General features: G+C 31.1%; 4 protein-coding genes across 14 annotated transcripts in view; 3 read left to right on the forward strand and 1 right to left on the reverse strand.

The window, feature by feature from the left end:
* LOC118441105 (uncharacterized) overlaps positions 1 to 6025 on the reverse strand; it is a 10835-nt gene extending 4810 nt beyond the window's left edge. Inside the window, exons 1-3 of one of the 5 annotated variants that reach the window (XM_085657533.1) lie at positions 5915 to 6021; positions 5533 to 5561; positions 112 to 224 (exon numbers count right to left, since the gene is read on the reverse strand). The gene's annotated coding sequence lies outside the window, so the exon portion shown is untranslated. Of the gene's footprint in view, positions 1 to 111; positions 225 to 1736; positions 2699 to 4820; positions 4843 to 5532; positions 5562 to 5914 lie in introns of those variants that run through there. The other 4 variants (XM_085657531.1, XM_035865101.2, XM_085657530.1 and 1 more) reach the window with 4 other exon arrangements.
* Positions 6026 to 6346: 321 nt separating this feature from the next.
* Positions 6347 to 10262, forward strand: Duba (Deubiquitinating enzyme A). Of its 5 annotated transcripts, none has more exons than XM_085657801.1 (12): positions 6347 to 7061; positions 7153 to 7245; positions 7468 to 7559; positions 7643 to 7770; positions 7846 to 7991; positions 8068 to 8223; positions 8334 to 8490; positions 8573 to 8784; positions 8868 to 8987; positions 9068 to 9223; positions 9294 to 9496; positions 9602 to 10262. In XM_085657801.1, the coding sequence occupies exons 1-12, from the start codon at positions 6924 to 6926 to the stop codon at positions 9621 to 9623; spliced, it is 1623 nt and encodes a 540-aa protein (XP_085513927.1). In that variant the 5' UTR covers positions 6347 to 6923; the 3' UTR covers positions 9624 to 10262. The 5 variants fall into 5 exon arrangements, with proteins under 5 accessions (XP_085513927.1, XP_035720986.1, XP_035720985.1 ...); XM_035865093.2 differs by having other exon boundaries at positions 7646 to 7770; positions 9294 to 9483; XM_035865092.2 differs by having other exon boundaries at positions 6348 to 7061; positions 9294 to 9483.
* Positions 10263 to 10625: 363 nt separating this feature from the next.
* LOC146872934 (serine/threonine-protein kinase Nek8) lies at positions 10626 to 12248 on the forward strand. 2 transcript variants are annotated; one of them, XM_085657805.1, is made up of 6 exons: positions 10626 to 10762; positions 10840 to 10930; positions 11001 to 11168; positions 11260 to 11420; positions 11618 to 11789; positions 11859 to 12248. In XM_085657805.1, exons 1-6 carry the CDS (start codon positions 10704 to 10706, stop codon positions 12123 to 12125), a joined length of 918 nt encoding a protein of 305 aa, XP_085513931.1. In that variant the 5' UTR covers positions 10626 to 10703; the 3' UTR covers positions 12126 to 12248. The 2 variants fall into 2 exon arrangements, with proteins under 2 accessions (XP_085513931.1, XP_085513930.1); XM_085657804.1 differs by having other exon boundaries at positions 11645 to 11789.
* Positions 12249 to 12334: 86 nt separating this feature from the next.
* LOC118440926 (MAM and LDL-receptor class A domain-containing protein 1) lies at positions 12335 to 16547 on the forward strand. Of its 2 annotated transcripts, XM_085657797.1 has the most exons (9): positions 12340 to 13204; positions 13355 to 13552; positions 13640 to 13997; positions 14188 to 14364; positions 14441 to 14867; positions 14949 to 15509; positions 15593 to 15984; positions 16122 to 16287; positions 16407 to 16547. In XM_085657797.1, the coding sequence occupies exons 1-9, from the start codon at positions 12873 to 12875 to the stop codon at positions 16451 to 16453; spliced, it is 2658 nt and encodes an 885-aa protein (XP_085513923.1). In that variant the 5' UTR covers positions 12340 to 12872; the 3' UTR covers positions 16454 to 16547. The 2 variants fall into 2 exon arrangements, with proteins under 2 accessions (XP_085513924.1, XP_085513923.1); XM_085657798.1 differs by lacking the exons at positions 16122 to 16287; positions 16407 to 16547 and having other exon boundaries at positions 12335 to 13204; positions 15597 to 15739.
* The last annotated feature ends 153 nt before the right edge of the window (positions 16548 to 16700 follow it).

Below are 16700 nucleotides of genomic sequence, written 5' to 3' on the forward strand. Positions count from 1 at the left end.
TTATTTTTTCTTATTTAATGTTAAATAGCTTTAGCTTTTATGAACGAATAGTTTGATTTTTACAAGTGACTAGAAGTTACGCGTTCCGACTCCGTAATATCGTTTTCATACCGATCTAATAACTTAAGTCCTCTTCGCTTCTGACCTCCGTCTCTGATTAATGGTTACTCTATTTGTCTTGATTGTAGATATGTTGTAAGATATGCAGCGTCAACCGAACAAATCTGTAACAAAAGTTATGTAGGTGAGAGGGATGATTGAGTTTCTGATATTTTTAAAGAAAAATTATAGAAAATAATAAAAATCGTTTAATTAAATAAATCTTTACATGGTTTCTATATTGATGATTTTATAAAAAAAAAAAAATTATTGAAATATGTTCAAAGAAGAAGAAATATAATGAAAATTATGAATGTATTAGAATAATCAGTTCGTTAAAATTGGAATATTAATGAATGAGCTCGTCTCAGAATAGAATATAAAAATGATTAATAAGAAAACTTTAAATATAATAGCGAGAAATTTAATCTTTTCCGTGGATCAATACCGCATAGTACCTGTGGAACTATGCACTTAAGAAGAGAGAGTATTCGATTACGTAGGATCGAGAGATAAAATAAATTTAAGTTAATAGTTTGAGCATTTATTATAAGCTTAGAGAGAATGTCTCTTTCATTGATACATTATTAGAACTACACAAAGCAGACATTGTTTAATAACGTAAACCTGAGCAAAATAAATTTGGACTCATACATTTTATTAAATATAACGAAGAAAGAAAAGAGAGAGAGAGAGAGAGAGAGAGAGAGAGAGAGAGAAATTCATGAATTATTAATATGAATATTTATCATAAAATTTATCAATTAATTCAATTAAAATATTACTTTAACGTTTTAGTTAAATTGACATAATTTTTTATATTATATTGACCTATCTTCTTTGCGAATCAATTGTGCTGTTAATATGTTAATAGAAAGATCAATTTGATTGTATATTTAATTAAGAATATTCAATCTCTGTCAAATAAGTTATTAATCGATATCACGGAAAATTCGTGAAACGATAACTTGTTGCGAGCTGAATATAGAACGCCATAAGTGAATCAGCATTTTTTTTTACGATATTACCTAAAGCATTTTATAAAATTTCACGAAATGGATACTATCGAATTAAAGAAGAACTATTAATTCGTATTGAAATATGTATTTAAAAAAAAAAAAAAAAAAAAGAAAAAAAAAGAAAAAATAATAATAAATGAATAAAAGAAAAAAAGAGAGAGAAAAGAAAGGAGACAAATTTCGACAGAAACGAATGCACAATAATTCCACAAAGAAATAAAGAAAATAAAGAAAATAATCAAGCAATCGTCAATCGTTACTTCGAAAGATCCTAACATCCCAGTGATTAGAAAAGAATGACATATTTCATAGTTTTTACCAACGTCATGATCAAAACGATATGAAACCAAAAGAGTTAGAAAATTCATTAGAAAATAATTATATTGATAAAAATCAATTAGAATAGAAAAGGAAAGGAAAGGAAAGTTTAGAAATTTGAGAAGATAAGAAAATTAATAAAAAAAAAGAAGTACCAGAAATACAGAGAGAGAGAAAGAGAGAGAGAGAAAGAGAGAGAGAGAAAGAGAGAGAGAGAGAGAGAGAGAGAAAGACAGAGAAAGAGAGAGAAAGAGAAAGACAAGGGTCGTGAAAGAGCGAGGGAGGTAGGAAATATCGTACCGGTGAATGAACGAGACTTGAACGAGGTTGAATTCACTAACCTGCCTGTCCGCAGAGTCCGGAAACCAAGTAGCAACTGACGATGAGAGGTGGCAGTGCTGAAGCGAGCATACGCGCTTCCACCACCTCCGGTACCATCATGCCACCCTCCACTACCTCACCCTTTAGGATACCGCCTCCACATTTACGGAATCCTTACACTCTCTCTCTCTCTTTCCCTTTTCTCTCTCTCTCTCTCTCTTTCTTCCCCCACCCCCCACATGCCGAACAACCACCACAAATTCAAGTTTTCTTCTTTTACTATCACCCTCTAGTTCTCTCCCTTCCTTCAACTCTGCCATCTCTCTATTCCTTTTATTTCATTCAGCCCTTTCTCAGACTACCTACTCTTATTCGCCCATCCTTCTTTTCCTCCTCTTTCACCCTATCCATCTATCTCTGTCTTTCCTCCCTCTTATCCTCCCAGTCCCTTCCTTTCTTCTTGTTCCTCCCTTTCCTTTCCTCATACCATTAACGAATTTTCCCCGAAAATCTTCTTTCAAATCTAGCGGAAAACTGATACTCGCTCTCATCGGTGATATAAATAACATTTCGAAGATCCCCTCTACCTCACTCTAAGAACACATTTTAAATCAACGAAACGATCGATCCTGACTGATTAGAAATGTCGAGTTTAATTAGACTTTAAATAGATTTAATACGATTTCATTTCGATTCCAATTGATATTCGGTTCAATTTAATGCGAAAAAGACAAGGAATTGATTAAACGGAAATCGCTTGGTTGCGTTGTATTCTATAGATATTCATGGACGAATGATTCCACGTTGACATTTAATTGCGTGAACGTGATTCAATGAAAAACTACTAGACAATAATAGAAAATACCTTCTAATTTATCGCTACGTTATTCGAAGTAATCGAACGATTTTTCTCGGAGACGTAGAAAAAAAAAAAGAAATAAGGAAAAAAAGATCGAAATTCTATGTGCTAGATGAAATTTCGTTTTTGTCCAAATGACGTAACTATAAAAAAGAGAGAGAGAGGGCGGCGGGGGGGAGGAGAGAGGAAGAGAGAGAGAGAAAGAAAGAGAAAAAAATTTTTCTCTTCGTAAATATGATTGAATAGAACTTTTTTTCCGATTTTATTCGCGCGAGAACGATCGGAAAAGTTAAATGGTGAAGTAACTGAAAAAAAGAAAAAATTAAAAAAAAAAAAGGGAAGAAAATAATAAAATGAGAATATGATAGAAGATTGAAAAATCTGATTCTCGTTTGTAACACGATCAATGTATAACGATGATCTCGATAAATTAGAATGGAATGGAACTGTCAATAGATATCACAGATGGGGAAAAAAGGAAAAAGCCAGAGCCGATATATAGGTATATATATATATATATATATATATATATATATATATATATATATATATATATATATATATATATATATATATACAGCTAATACAATTGCATTTCTCTTTATGCATGCATATTAAAAAGGAACTTTTCTACATGAGAGAGAATTAATTACGATCTTTTGTTTTATTCCTTCTAGTTATTTTTAATTATTAATTATTACAAAGCAATGTAGTACAATCACGATTGATGTGACAATAAAGAATTTTAAAATTAATATTGTCTGATGTTACGGTTAGAATGAACGAAGGAAAAAGAAAATAAAAGAAAAGAAAAAAAGGAAAAATGAAAAAAAGGAATGACCTTTACCAAACTAATAAATGCTAGTTCCAACAGACCCTCTTCCTTACCGCATATCTCCGTATGCAAATAATTTCGACAACTACCCACGCTCAAAAGACGCACACAAATATACTTTTCCATCAAAAACGCTTACCTTCGTCTTACATATACGTCTCTCTGTATGTGTGTGTGTACATGTACATTTATATATATATATATATATATATATATATATATATATATATGTATAAGATGAGATCTTCCTCTCAGTTAGTACTATTTTCAAAGCAATTGATTCAAGACAGCGAGGTCATCGAAATGACGAACGTCGTTGCCATATTATCGTAACATTTGTCGATCTATCGATATACGATTCATTTGCATAGAAACGATCGCTTTCATTGTTCCTATTGATCATTCGAATGAATTCTTATCTTTGTAGATTTTCCACATTTTCCATATCCTTGAGAAAGAAGAAACAGCTAAGTGTAGAAATATAATTTCAAACTATATTCAAAATTGAACAAGAAATATCAAATAAAAGGTATTGTGAAGAGCGTGGGTAGAATAAAAAGAAAGTATGAATGAAAATCTCAGAGACAGAGAGTGAGAGAGAGAGAGAGAGAGAGAGAGAGAGAAACAGAGAGAAAGAAAAAGAGAGAAGGGTGAAGAAAGAGGAATGAGGGAAGGGATGATTGGGAGAGGGAAACTAATTTCACGTGTATGATATATCGATAATAATTGTGTGCGAAAAGCAAAGTGTTCATGAATGAAGTGTAATGCAGCTGAATAGGTCGATAGAGCAACTCCCCGCGTAGTCATGCGGAGATCAGCCGCAGGCGTAGTAATCAATACAGGGGGGACGGGGTAGACATGGCGCTGTGGGAACGGGAACGGGAACGAGAACGGCCAAGTCCATTCAGAGAAGCTGTAGGCCTTACTATTGATTGTGTGGGTGGCGAAAGGGGTATCCCCACCCTTGGACCATTCAGCAATAGTACTGGGGTAGCGAGGGTTGGTAAGGGAAGGGAGTCGAACAAACCGTCAGGGATAGTCGGGGTGATGAAGCGTAGGTGGTTGGAACGAAGGTGAATATCTCGCTCTTGCGATTTTTAAGCAATCATCAATAAAGCTCTCGTTCCCTATTACGTCGAAACTTCTTATTTTCTCACTCTTGCTTTTCTCTCTCTCTCTCTCTCTCTCTCTCTCTCTCTCTCTCTCTCTCTCTCTCTCTCTCTCTCTCTCTCTCTCTCTCTCTCTCTCTCTCTCTCTCTCTCTCTTTCTCTCTGTTGCTATCATTCTTATTTGTTTTAACGAAACTTACAAAAAATTAGGGTACTCGAAAAAACGATTTATAAAACGATCTATCCGATAATCCATCTACCTTTTACTCTCCTTGAATTTTCTGCAGTCAGCAAATATATGTAAACGTATATATATATATATATATATATATATATATATATATATATATATATATATTGTTTGTCGGAGTACAGTGTTCCTTTTAATATATGAATTATCGCGACGTATCCTTCTTACTGGTTGTCTACCATGGTCGTCAAGTATAATTCAGTGAGATATACCAAATTAAGGGATACCTACGCAATTAACTGGATGATATATATTCGTGTTACGTCATTCCTCATGATAGGATTTAATAGAGAGTACGAACATTTCTGACCTCGATCTCATTCTTTCAAATCGTCTTTATCATCTTTCCTCTAGAGATCTACATTACCGACTAGTGTTCTACGATATATCACTGATTTTTATTATATATATATATATATATATATATATATATATATATAAAATCTGATAATAAATATTATATATATAATATTTATTATATATATATATAATATTTATTATGAGATAATGTCGATTAAAAGTTATGCAATAAATTTATTGTATAAACTTAGATACGAACCTTTGTATTAAAATTATATAATTATAGAATGTAATGAATGGTATAATAGCCATAATCGATCAATTGTTCGATAGTATTTTTAACATATCATATTATCCCAGTTATATCGGAAATAATATCGATCACTTCGGTTTTACTATATTATATAAAGATTCTTACGTACTTAAGTCCTATCCTGAATTAAGGAAATACCTAAACAGATAAGACAAATGTTTCTTATTATTTCATAAGGTTCAGACGTTAATGTAGAAAAATTACTAAGAACAAATTAAATAAATGGCTTATCTTTCTAAATCAACCTTAACATATATTTGTATAGAAATTCAAGGATCTTATTAATTTAATTAAATACTTAGATTTTATTCTTATAATTAATTTGCATGAAATAAATCAAAGGTCAAAGCACCAAATCTGTTAATCAATTGACTACATTTACGCGCGTAAATACTAATGGATCCTTTACGTGTGCATTTATTTGAATAAATTATTCGATATAATCGTGAAATATATAATTCGTATGGAAAAAGAAAATTCTGATCTTATACCTGAATATTATCATGTAATCCTGTGCGAGATTTTGATGGGAAAAAAACTCACAAAGCGGGGTTTGGAGAAGTTGAAAATGTAAGTATTCCAATATCTGACTTAGAATGTTGATAGAATGCAAGGAAAAGATATCATGGCGGCTATAATTTGATTGGACGTCTACTGTCTGAATTAATCGTATAGTTTTTAACACATATGATATAAAAAAGATCGAGAAAAAATGTTATAAACTAATTCAATCTTTACTTGCAAATTATTTCACATTTATATATTATTTTTATCATAGAAATTAACGAGTTTTTATCATGTGTATTTTTATTGGTTAATTCCTGCATGATCATAGAAAAAGTGACGTATCTATAAACTGACTGATTCGTTCTGTGATCATTGTAAACAGTGACTTAAATATATATATCAAAGAGATAAAATAAATAATTCGAACGAAGTATACAAAAGCTATAAACTATTTTTAAGTAGATTAAAATTAATTGAGGTAAGAAATTATAGTTATATTAGATTGAATTTTGGTTATAAGAAAAAAATAACAAAGGATCGGTAACCATATCCTATTTCTGATTGGTTCTTCGTCATTCTTCCTTTTCGCTTTTGCTAAGTTCACTATAATAGTCTGTGCTTTTGGAGAAAAATGGCTGGTAGACAAAACAGTAGAGAAAACAGGAATTGAATCGAATTGAAGGTCGCAAGTGATTGTCAAACAAACCATGTTGTAGTTATTCGATAGGGTAATGTTGTTTTTACATATCCACAAGTATAATTAACATCTGAATAGTTAAAAAAAATTTCAAGAACTCAATAAGTGATTAGTAGATTTCATCGTGAAATTGTAAATGGATGGTGATAGTCACGATTGCGAAGCAACGAAGTTTACGACCTTCGGCAATTAGTATGTGTAATGTGCAATAGTTCTGTGTTGAATGCGTCATATACATAAGTGTTACTTGAATAAATTGTCAAAAATTCGTAAGAAATTAAAGTTCATCCTTCAAAATGACAATTTTATCGAAGAAGAAAACGAATGCGTCAAAAGACAGACGTGAGGGAAGTAATAATTCGGAAGTCGACGTTCATGGTGTACAAAATGAACATAATTCTACTTCTATTGCTCTACCAAACACACCATATCAGGTATAGATTATGACTTTTATCATGCCCTTTCTATGTTGCATTATTAACCGGTATAAAAAATATCTGTGCACTATGATTTTTTTTATAACAGGTGCGTGGAGCTAATGGATTTGCTGTTGATCTTCATACCGTACAAGGTGATCATGGTTCTGGCCCTATCGTTCTTACCAGTGGCTCATATGAGGTGAGAAGAAGTGGAAAGTTTATTGATGACAAATTGCTACATTCAATCTATTCTATTATCCTCAGTTACATTTAAAACCAAAAAAGTTGAGTAATCAATATATGTATAAATATGAGAATTACAAATATATTGTGATTCTTTACTGAACTTTTTTCATTTAATAAAAACATTTTTGATAATATTAAGATAAATAATAGCAATAAAAGAAAATCATTATTATAGGCAACAGTAGATCGGCGAGAAGAAAAGCATTTTGAAGATTCTAGTGGACCAAGCCATGGCAAGCGTCATCGACAAAGAGCTAGTCCTCATAGGTATTGAATAATTAATCACATTTATATTAATTGTAGTTTATTTGATTATAATTTTATCAATAAAATTCTGCTTAATTTCATAGCAGCTGCATCGGAAGAAGTTCACGTTCCAAGAGAGAACGAGAAAGGGATAGAGGACGAGAAAGAGAAAGAGAAAGAGACAGGGAAAGGCAAGCAACACCACCTGCAGCTTCATGTAGTGGTTTACAAGGTTAGTGAAGATGATATTGAAGCACATAAAATTTTTTATAAATTTTATAAAAAAAAAAATTAATTCTTTTCCTAGGTTCAGATGGTGCAGTTATAAGCAACAATCGAATGAGTATTGTAGGTAGTGCATCAAATTTAGATGAACTTGCAAATGGTTACAATAGCGGAGACGAATATACAGGACGAACTGGAAATAATCTTACGTTAGCAGAATGGCAAGAGGTTAGTTAGTTTTTTCGTGCGTATAATAAATAATACGCACGTATGGCAGTATAATTAAATGTTTTTACAAATATAGCGTGATAAATGGTTTGAAAAACGTATGCGGAAAATGGGATTTATTGTGAAAAAGATGGGCGAAGATGGTGCATGTTTATTTAGAGCAGTTGCGGATCAAGTTTATGGTGATCAAGAGATGCATGGAATTGTGCGAAAACATTGCATGGATTATATTGTAAGTATTATTCGGCGATAATATTTAAAATAGGTACAAATTACCCGTAAAATTAATAAAAGCATTTTTCCCTTTTTGTATATGCAAATTCTTTTGATATTATGTTTTAGGCTTCCAATCAAGAATTCTTTTCCCACTTTGTAGCCGAAGATTTTACTACATATGTGGATAGAAAAAGGCAGGAGTATGTGCATGGAAACCATATAGAAATGCAGGCTATGTCTGAAATGTATAACCGTAGTATACAACTGTTTTGTTATAGCACTGGTATTATGAATCATTTGTTTTACGTCTTATTAATAAGTATATAAAAAAATAGATTTCACAATTTTAAAATGTTATATTATAGAACCTATTAATATTTTCCATACAATGGTAAAGAGTGACAATGAACCTATACGATTGTCATATCAACGTGGGAGTCATTATAACAGTATAGTAGATCCATATAAAGCTACCATTGGTGTTGGATTAGGATTACCATCATTCAATCCTGGTTCTGCCGATCGTGAGCTTATATCAGATGCAGTTCGGCAAAGTGAAGAGTTACATATTGAACAGGTAAATCAAATCAATCTTTTATCTAAGTAGAAAATGATTAAATCTTTTTATAAATTATATGAACATATATTATCTTGTAACAGACAATGCTTGAAGATAAAATAAAAGCTACTGATTGGGAAGCGACCAATGAAGCAATAGAAGAACAAGTTGCTAGAGAAAGTTATTTACAATGGTTACGAGATAATGAAATGCGTAAAGCCGTAAGTACAATATATATATATATAATTAAAATTAAGAATTTTTAAACAATATTGAATTGACATATTTATTTTTAATTTAGCGATCAGCAAGTAGCAGCAGTACAAGTACGGTTACAAGTGCACAGCATAGCCATGCACATTTTCATTCCCATGGAAATCGTGGACAACAACGCAGTCATACTTCTTCTCCAACTACCACTCAAACTAGCCAAGATACTATGCGCAATTCTCCAAAGGTCCAAACGTTATTATAACGGTTAGTGACTTTAGAAGGAAATACAAAAAAAGAATTTATTACATCTACAGGTCCCTGATACTGTATGGTATAAGAGGTCTCCACAGCATCAATCTCCTCAAGGTTCTAATATAACTCATCTTCCACCATCAGAGTTTGAAACAAAGATAATGCCACAAGAACCTGTACCAGGAAGTAGTAAGGAAGCACATACGTCGCCTGATATTTCACTGTTCAATCGTCTTCCTCCGGAAGTATTTGGTAAAACTTATACGTAAATCTAAAACTTTTTATTTAATAATAACTTATCTATTGTCTCATATTATATTCTACTTATTTTCATTAAACATCACATAATAATATAGTAAATATGTTATAGGTTTGACAGACTGGGAAGATAGCGATGTTCTTTCGCAAGTATTAGCGACATCACAGCAGGAATATTTGGATACTTTAAAGCAATCACGTACATCTGCAAATGACATCATATCCGAATCTAATAATAGTTAATTTCTGTATAAGAGGTTCGTTATAGAGAAAAAAAATTTAAAAATGTCAGAGAAAAGATATATACATTTATATATCGCAGTATCATCTAATCTCCCATTAATGCTAGGGTGTAAGGTGGTTTGCTTTCTTTCGTTCGAGTGTATTATAAAATCGACATTTTGTCTTCTCTTATTTTCTCTGTCCAATTCTTTCGTCGAATAATTGTGTTAGTAAAAAGTATATACGGTAAACGATATATACGCGTTTTTATTAATTAAAAATATTAGTCTAAAAGACTTTAACACGAATCTTTCACATTAGATATAATTTTCGTTGAAAAACAAACCAAAAAGTAAAATACAATCAAAAATCTTTGCATTAGCAAAAAATATTAAACAATCGATTACAGGTAGTTCTCATTATTGTCACGGATGCTTTCTTCATCCTACATTATCGCTATCATTGTTCTCTTTGTCATCGTAAAGCAGACTTTTTAATGGATAGAAAAAAAAAAAATATTCTTTGATAATCGTGACACGTTCTCTTGTTATAACATAATAGGTCAAAATGCTTCAGAAAAAGTAATGATTGCATTATTTGTAAGAAAAAAAGTAAATAAAAAAACTATTACCTATAATATTCGTCTTACTCTTATACAATCTTTCCTATTATAATTTATCGAACATTCAAAATTTCGTATAATGTTATAAGATAAATAGAGATGATAAACAAGGATAATTGTGCTTAGAAATAACATGTATGATAAATATCAAGTGTCCTCTGCCTTCATCGTATTGTCATTAGTGTACTTTAGTGTATATAAGAGAATACTTTTAATGTATATAATCACATTTTTCTGTAAACAATCCCCAAATCAAGTTATGATTTATGAATACAATTTTACAAATTTATACGTCGTGTGTTAAACAAAAGTTTATATGTCATAACTAAATATCAATTATTAACAAATAAGAAAACATAATTACATAAAAATGAATACGTGTGTCAAAAAATATAAGTTCGAAGCTATATTGGGCAGGGGAATGTTTGGGTAAGAAAAATATTAATTTTCATAAATTGACAATTTCTTAGAATATATAATATATATGTGTATGTGCGTGTTAACAGAACTGTTCATCTAGTTAGAAGAACAGAGGACTTGAAACCATTTGTTATAAAGGAACAGAATCTAAGTATAAAAAATAATATATCATCTAAAGTAAGTTCGCATATATTGTTACTATACTCATCATTCATTTAAATTCAAAAAATGATATAATATATTTCAGATAGCCTTGAGAGAAGTACAATATTTGCAAAAAATGAGACATCCAAACATTGTTGCTTATCATGCAGCTTGGATTGAAAATAATAAAAGTTACATTCTTATGGAATATGCAACTCATAGTACATTGAAAGAATTATTGGAAAAACGCGACGTACCGCTTATGGAAGAGGTAAATTTTTTTTTCTTTCTTCAAAATAAAATAAGATAATGTTGTTAAAATTGTGAGATTATAAAAATTAAGAATATTAATATTTTCATAGAATGCTTTGTATTTGTTTTCACAAATTACTCTTGGAGTCCATCATATACATACCAAGAAAATTCTTCATAGAGATTTGAAACCTGAGAATATTTTGTTGACTGGACGTAAAGGAGACATTGTTAAAATTAGTGACTTTGGTGTTTCTAAAGATATACATGAGTAAGACTTATTGCATTTTGTTTTACTGCAAATTTTATAAATTTAAAATCTTAAAGATATTAGATAATTTAATGTAATATTAATCCTTTGGATGTATTATTTCAGTTAATTTTATAAAATAACCTACCAACAACTCCAAAACTCTTTTACAAGAATCTTGTAATTTTTAAAGAGTTCTTAGGTCCTATATAAATCAGTAATGGAATTCTTTTTTTATACTTCAGGGAATCCATGTGTTGCGCTGGATCTTATTGCTACATGGCTCCAGAAATGCTTTCGAATCAACCGTACGACTTAAAATCAGATGTATGGAGTATGGGTGTTATTCTTTACGAATTGGTGACAAAGCAGCTACCATTTTCTGCATCTGTAATTAATACAATTTATTAATTAATTTTTTGTAAGTAGCGATAACTTCAGATGATCGAACAATTTTAGGATCTAGCTGAGATCACAAGAATGGTGTGCTATGAAAAACCAAAACCGTTTGATAAGAATATTTCAATCTCGACAATACGATTGATATCAAAAATGTTAAGGAAACAAGTGACCTATCGTCCGAGAACCGATCAATTGTTACTTTGTCCTTACTTAGTTCCATTCGTCGCTCGAGTTCACTTAAATCTCGGCAGAATTCAAAAGTTTTCTTTTCAGAATAAAGAAAATTTTAATCTTCGATTTTTTCAATGTTTTATAAAATCTTAAAGTAGATACATATTCGTCCATATTTTTTATCAATTAAAACTTTTTTTTATATATATACAAAATGACATTTTACATATAGATTAAATTTATTTATGTGACTTTGCAAATAAAAAAATCGGATCATATTGTATAGATTTATCTTTTTATTTTAATGTAATTTGATTTCTCTATAAAAAAAAAAGCTTTTACTATTTGACAAACAAATTTGTAAGGTTTTTATTTTTTTATTTTTGATTTACCTAGTGAACTGTGCAATACCAGAGTTATGTATTTTTCTTTAATATTTATTTATGTATGCCTTTAAAAACGAATTTTACAGTTATGGTCACAGATGGTTAATTTTTGTACGATTGTGAAATGTCGCTAGAACATGAAAGGCATTTTATTGTTCACCGAATGACTGTTAAGTTCGGACAAAGTATTAAAGGGAGAAGAGTAACAACAACCGGAAATAAAGGCCGGAACTGTGGAGAGTTAATTTCATTTGATCCTGTCCGCGTCAGGGAGCGAGTTTTTCAATGGTATTCAGTTCACACCTTGCCATCTAGAATTACCGTGCTCATCACGAATTAGTCTTACCTTTGCAAAAAAATAAAACTCAAATTTTGTGTGGCATAAAAATAGAAACAAATTTATTTTAACACACAATTAATTATTGAATATTAAAAAAACCTCTATCAAAATGTTTGTATTAAACTATTGAACGATTGTGTTATAAAAAAATAAATTTGTTTATAAATTTTCAACATGCAATTCGCCGTGTTACTTTTATATTATTTATGTCGATGTTCGTGGGTAATGAGTTTTTCACTTAATTCATATACGAGAAATATTACAACGGAAATATCGACGTACGAAACTCTGGAATCTGAGGATTTGAACAAAGAAGCCCAGCATTTTTTAAATCCCATTTATCGTGATATCGATCCTTCGAATGACGTCGAACGTATCGATCTTCAGCAATGGCCAGGAAGATCTACTGTTCTTTTACCTCGCAATGATATTCCTTCCACTACGAACGTTATAGTACCGAATAAATTTCTCAACGTTAGTGTATCGTTGCAACGAAATTTTACGAGGTATGTTATAATAATAATAATAATAATAATAATAATGATGATGATGATGATGATGATGATGATGATGATGATGATGGCGATGACGATGACAATAATAGCATGAATGGATTTTTAAAAAACTAACAATAAAAAAATAGTTTTCATTATCAGATATCCAAGATTTAGCATACCACTTTCAATTGCGATGATAGACGAAGTCTTCTGTGATTTTGGTCCACTTCCATCATTGTCTCTTTGCGAATGGCAAAATGGTAGCGATTCATTAGACTGGATGGCAGGATCTGGCTTAGGAACTAATTGGTTTGGTGGGCCATCATCAGATTCTACAACCAATACAATGGAAGGAGGGTCTGTGTCTATAATTATCAAAGAGATCATATTCAAATATAAATCTTATAATTATCTGAATTTTTCATTAATGTGATAATCACTTAGGTATGCTTTCGTGGAGACATCACAAACACCATCGAAAGGAGTAACAAGCAAAAATTCTGGAGCTCGATTGCATAGTCCTCAATTGGGAAGTACTGGTGTTTCAGGAACTTGTGTTATGTTTAAATACTCTATGGACGGTCTTAGTGTCGCAGGATTGAGAGTACTCTTGCATTTGGGATTTGATGAATACTCAATCAAAAAGGAACCAGACGATGTAATTTCTTTTCAAAATTTTACCATACCATTTTGTAAATCAGCTAAAACTGAGAGTGAACGTGTTATTTGGCATGCTCATTATTATGACCTTGAGATGTGGCAGCAAGCTCAGATACTTTACACTTATCCAGACGTACACTCGGTAAAAATACTTGTTCAGATATTACTTCATAACTCTTCAAATCATTAGGACTATTATTATTATTATTATTATTATTATTATTATTATTATTATTATTATTATTATTATTATTATTATTATTATTGTTATTATTACTACTACTATTATTATTATTATTATTATTATTGTTATTGTTGTTATTTTTTCATAGTTAATCATCGAAGCAATGCCCGTTGATTCGACTGATCCATCCCGCCTCTTTCGAGGATATATAGCGATCGATGATATCGATCTTCAACCTGGAACTTCCTGTGTTGGATTTTGTAACTTTGCAGGTGGATTTTGTGACTGGAATAACGATGCCGAAGATGATTTTGATTGGACCATAGTATGTTTGTTTTAATGAAATATTTGTTGTTATCGAAAGATCGAAAGATTTAATTATTTCGTTGTATTCCTTTCAGAGTCGAGGTAGTAGAAACCCAGCGACTGGTCCAACTATGGATAGCTCTAGTGATCGAACTACAGCAGGTGGTTACGCTTATATCGATTCTAGATTTCCACGTAGACCTGGTGATACAGCAAGATTAATCAGTAGCAGTTTCCCAGCTACCAATTCAGATGCACCGATCTGTATACATTTCTGGTTTCATATGTTCGGTACAGGAATTGGCAATTTAAAACTTTACTTACGTCATTTTCGCGATCTCGATGCAGTGTTACAAGAAATTTGGGGATTGAGTGGGAACGCTGGTAATGCTTGGTATATGTCACAAATAACTATTGGCTCTTTGGATGACTATCAATTAATTTTTGAAGCATCGGTAGGAAATACCGGTATGGGAGATATCGCTATAGATGACATTACGTTTACTTATGGTGCTTGTCCTGGTAAGATATAATACAGATGAAAATTAATTCTGTTCCTGAAACTTAATATAATTAATTTTTCCTTTCATTGACTTTGTACAGTGTATCCACAAGTAGCAGCAACAATATCAAGAGATTGTACTTTTGAAGTAGACGAATGCGACTGGATCAATACCAGAGATCCGGATCGTGTCGAATGGGAAAGAGTTTCCAATCAAGTATTAAGTTCTAGAAATCAACGAAAACCATATAGCAATGGAAATACTGGCACTAGACACAATGAATATTTCTTAACACTTGGCAAATCTCGTAGTGGATCCTTTGGTGGTGGTATTGCTCAACTCGTTAGTCGTGAAATGAGTGGTTCTGATAATCCATTGTGTATTACATTTTGGTATATCATGTTCGAGTCTTTCATAGATTCTACTGGACCAAGTTTAGGTGTTCTTCGTATATACATACAACCTAATGACGAATCGTCAGCAGAACCCAGACCTATTTGGCAATTATACAATGATCAAGGTCCTACCTGGAATTACGCGCAAACGAATATTAATGAAAAAAAAAATTTCAATATCTATTTTGAAGGTATATGGGGTCCAAATAGAGCAAATGGTATTATTGGGATTGATGATATATCCTTTTACATTGGAAATTGTATAGGTAAACATTAATAAAAATTATATAAATTTAATTATCACGAATATAAGATTTGTATGTAATAATGAAGCAACAAATTGTGTTAGTAAGGCCACCTGCTGCTTCTGTTAGAAGTGAGGATTGTAGTTTCGAGAAAGGAATATGTGGATGGGAAAACATTACTCTTTCAACTAATGATCGTAGTGTCACTTGGCAACGAGCGTTTCTTACTCACCGGCCAGCTCAGCTCTTAGACAAAACATTTGGGACAACAGGCGATTATATATTTTTTGATATATACACGGCTGATCAAAAATCCACCGAGGTACAATTACGTTCTTCAATTATCAATACACCAACTGATGAGGAGTCCACTTGTTTCACATTTTGGTTTGCTGCTTTTGGTGTTGAAGAATCTACAATGTTACAAATTATTAGAACGTCTGATATTGAAGATGCAAATAATGGTAATAATGAAAATGGTAACGATGAAATATTGGTACGTATTGATTGTATATTTTCTTCTTTACTTCGTTATAATTTCTGGTTTTGTTTTTTCCAATACTTTGGTTTTAACATTTTTACACTTGCACATATGATTTATATTAATTTAACATTGAAATCATTCTTCTATAGTTATGGTCATTAACAGCAAAGGGATTTAATAATCCAAGACCAGTATGGATGGCAGCGCAAGTAACAATTGATGGACGTTCACCGTATCGTCTTATTTTGAAAGGCAGTGCTAGTAACGGTGGCTTTGCTATCGATGACATTAAATTTCAACCTCGTGTTTGTCCAAGTAAGATTATCAAAACGTATAGTCATTGATAATTAATAAACTTATATTTATATGTTTATATTATACTATACTTTCAGTTTTGATTTTATTAACTTTAATTATTTTCCAATATTTTATAGCTCGACCACCAGAAGCTCATCCTCAAGTATACCCAAATAGGATGTAGTAAATTAATATATTGCTAAAATAAAAATTATAATAAAAAATCTTATAGTAAAATAATACAACAATGAGAAATTGAATTTTTATAAATAAAATAAATAATAATTTTACATACACACTCATATATATATACGAGGAGCTTGACATTGAATAAAATCATTATTTATTATTAAATTAAAATATCGATAAAAGTCAATATAATTATTTAAAATATATAACTCTGTGTCAAAATTCCTCTCAAAAAAGATTTC

This window comes from Vespa mandarinia, chromosome 6 (assembly GCF_050613455.1).
Source record: "Vespa mandarinia isolate Hongniang chromosome 6, ASM5061345v1, whole genome shotgun sequence".
Taxonomy (NCBI): domain Eukaryota; kingdom Metazoa; phylum Arthropoda; class Insecta; order Hymenoptera; family Vespidae; genus Vespa; species Vespa mandarinia.

Bases quoted from the DNA above. Each gene is read 5' to 3' on its own strand.
- Duba (XM_035865092.2), top strand. From the start codon at position 6,924: ATGACAATTTTATCGAAGAAGAAAACGAATGCGTCAAAAGACAGACGT. The intron at 7,992-8,067 runs GTTAGTTAGTTT...TTACAAATATAG, and splicing joins CGTTAGCAGAATGGCAAGAG to CGTGATAAATGGTTTGAAAA. The intron at 8,491-8,572 runs GTATTATGAATC...GTTATATTATAG, and splicing joins ACTGTTTTGTTATAGCACTG to AACCTATTAATATTTTCCAT.
- LOC146872934 (XM_085657805.1), top strand. From the start codon at position 10,704: ATGAATACGTGTGTCAAAAAATATAAGTTCGAAGCTATATTGGGCAGG. The intron at 11,169-11,259 runs GTAAATTTTTTT...ATATTTTCATAG, and splicing joins ACGTACCGCTTATGGAAGAG to AATGCTTTGTATTTGTTTTC. The intron at 11,790-11,858 runs GTAATTAATACA...GAACAATTTTAG, and splicing joins AGCTACCATTTTCTGCATCT to GATCTAGCTGAGATCACAAG.
- LOC118440926 (XM_085657797.1), top strand. From the start codon at position 12,873: ATGCAATTCGCCGTGTTACTTTTATATTATTTATGTCGATGTTCGTGG. The intron at 13,205-13,354 runs GTATGTTATAAT...TTTCATTATCAG, and splicing joins TTGCAACGAAATTTTACGAG to ATATCCAAGATTTAGCATAC. The intron at 14,868-14,948 runs GTAAGATATAAT...GACTTTGTACAG, and splicing joins TACTTATGGTGCTTGTCCTG to TGTATCCACAAGTAGCAGCA.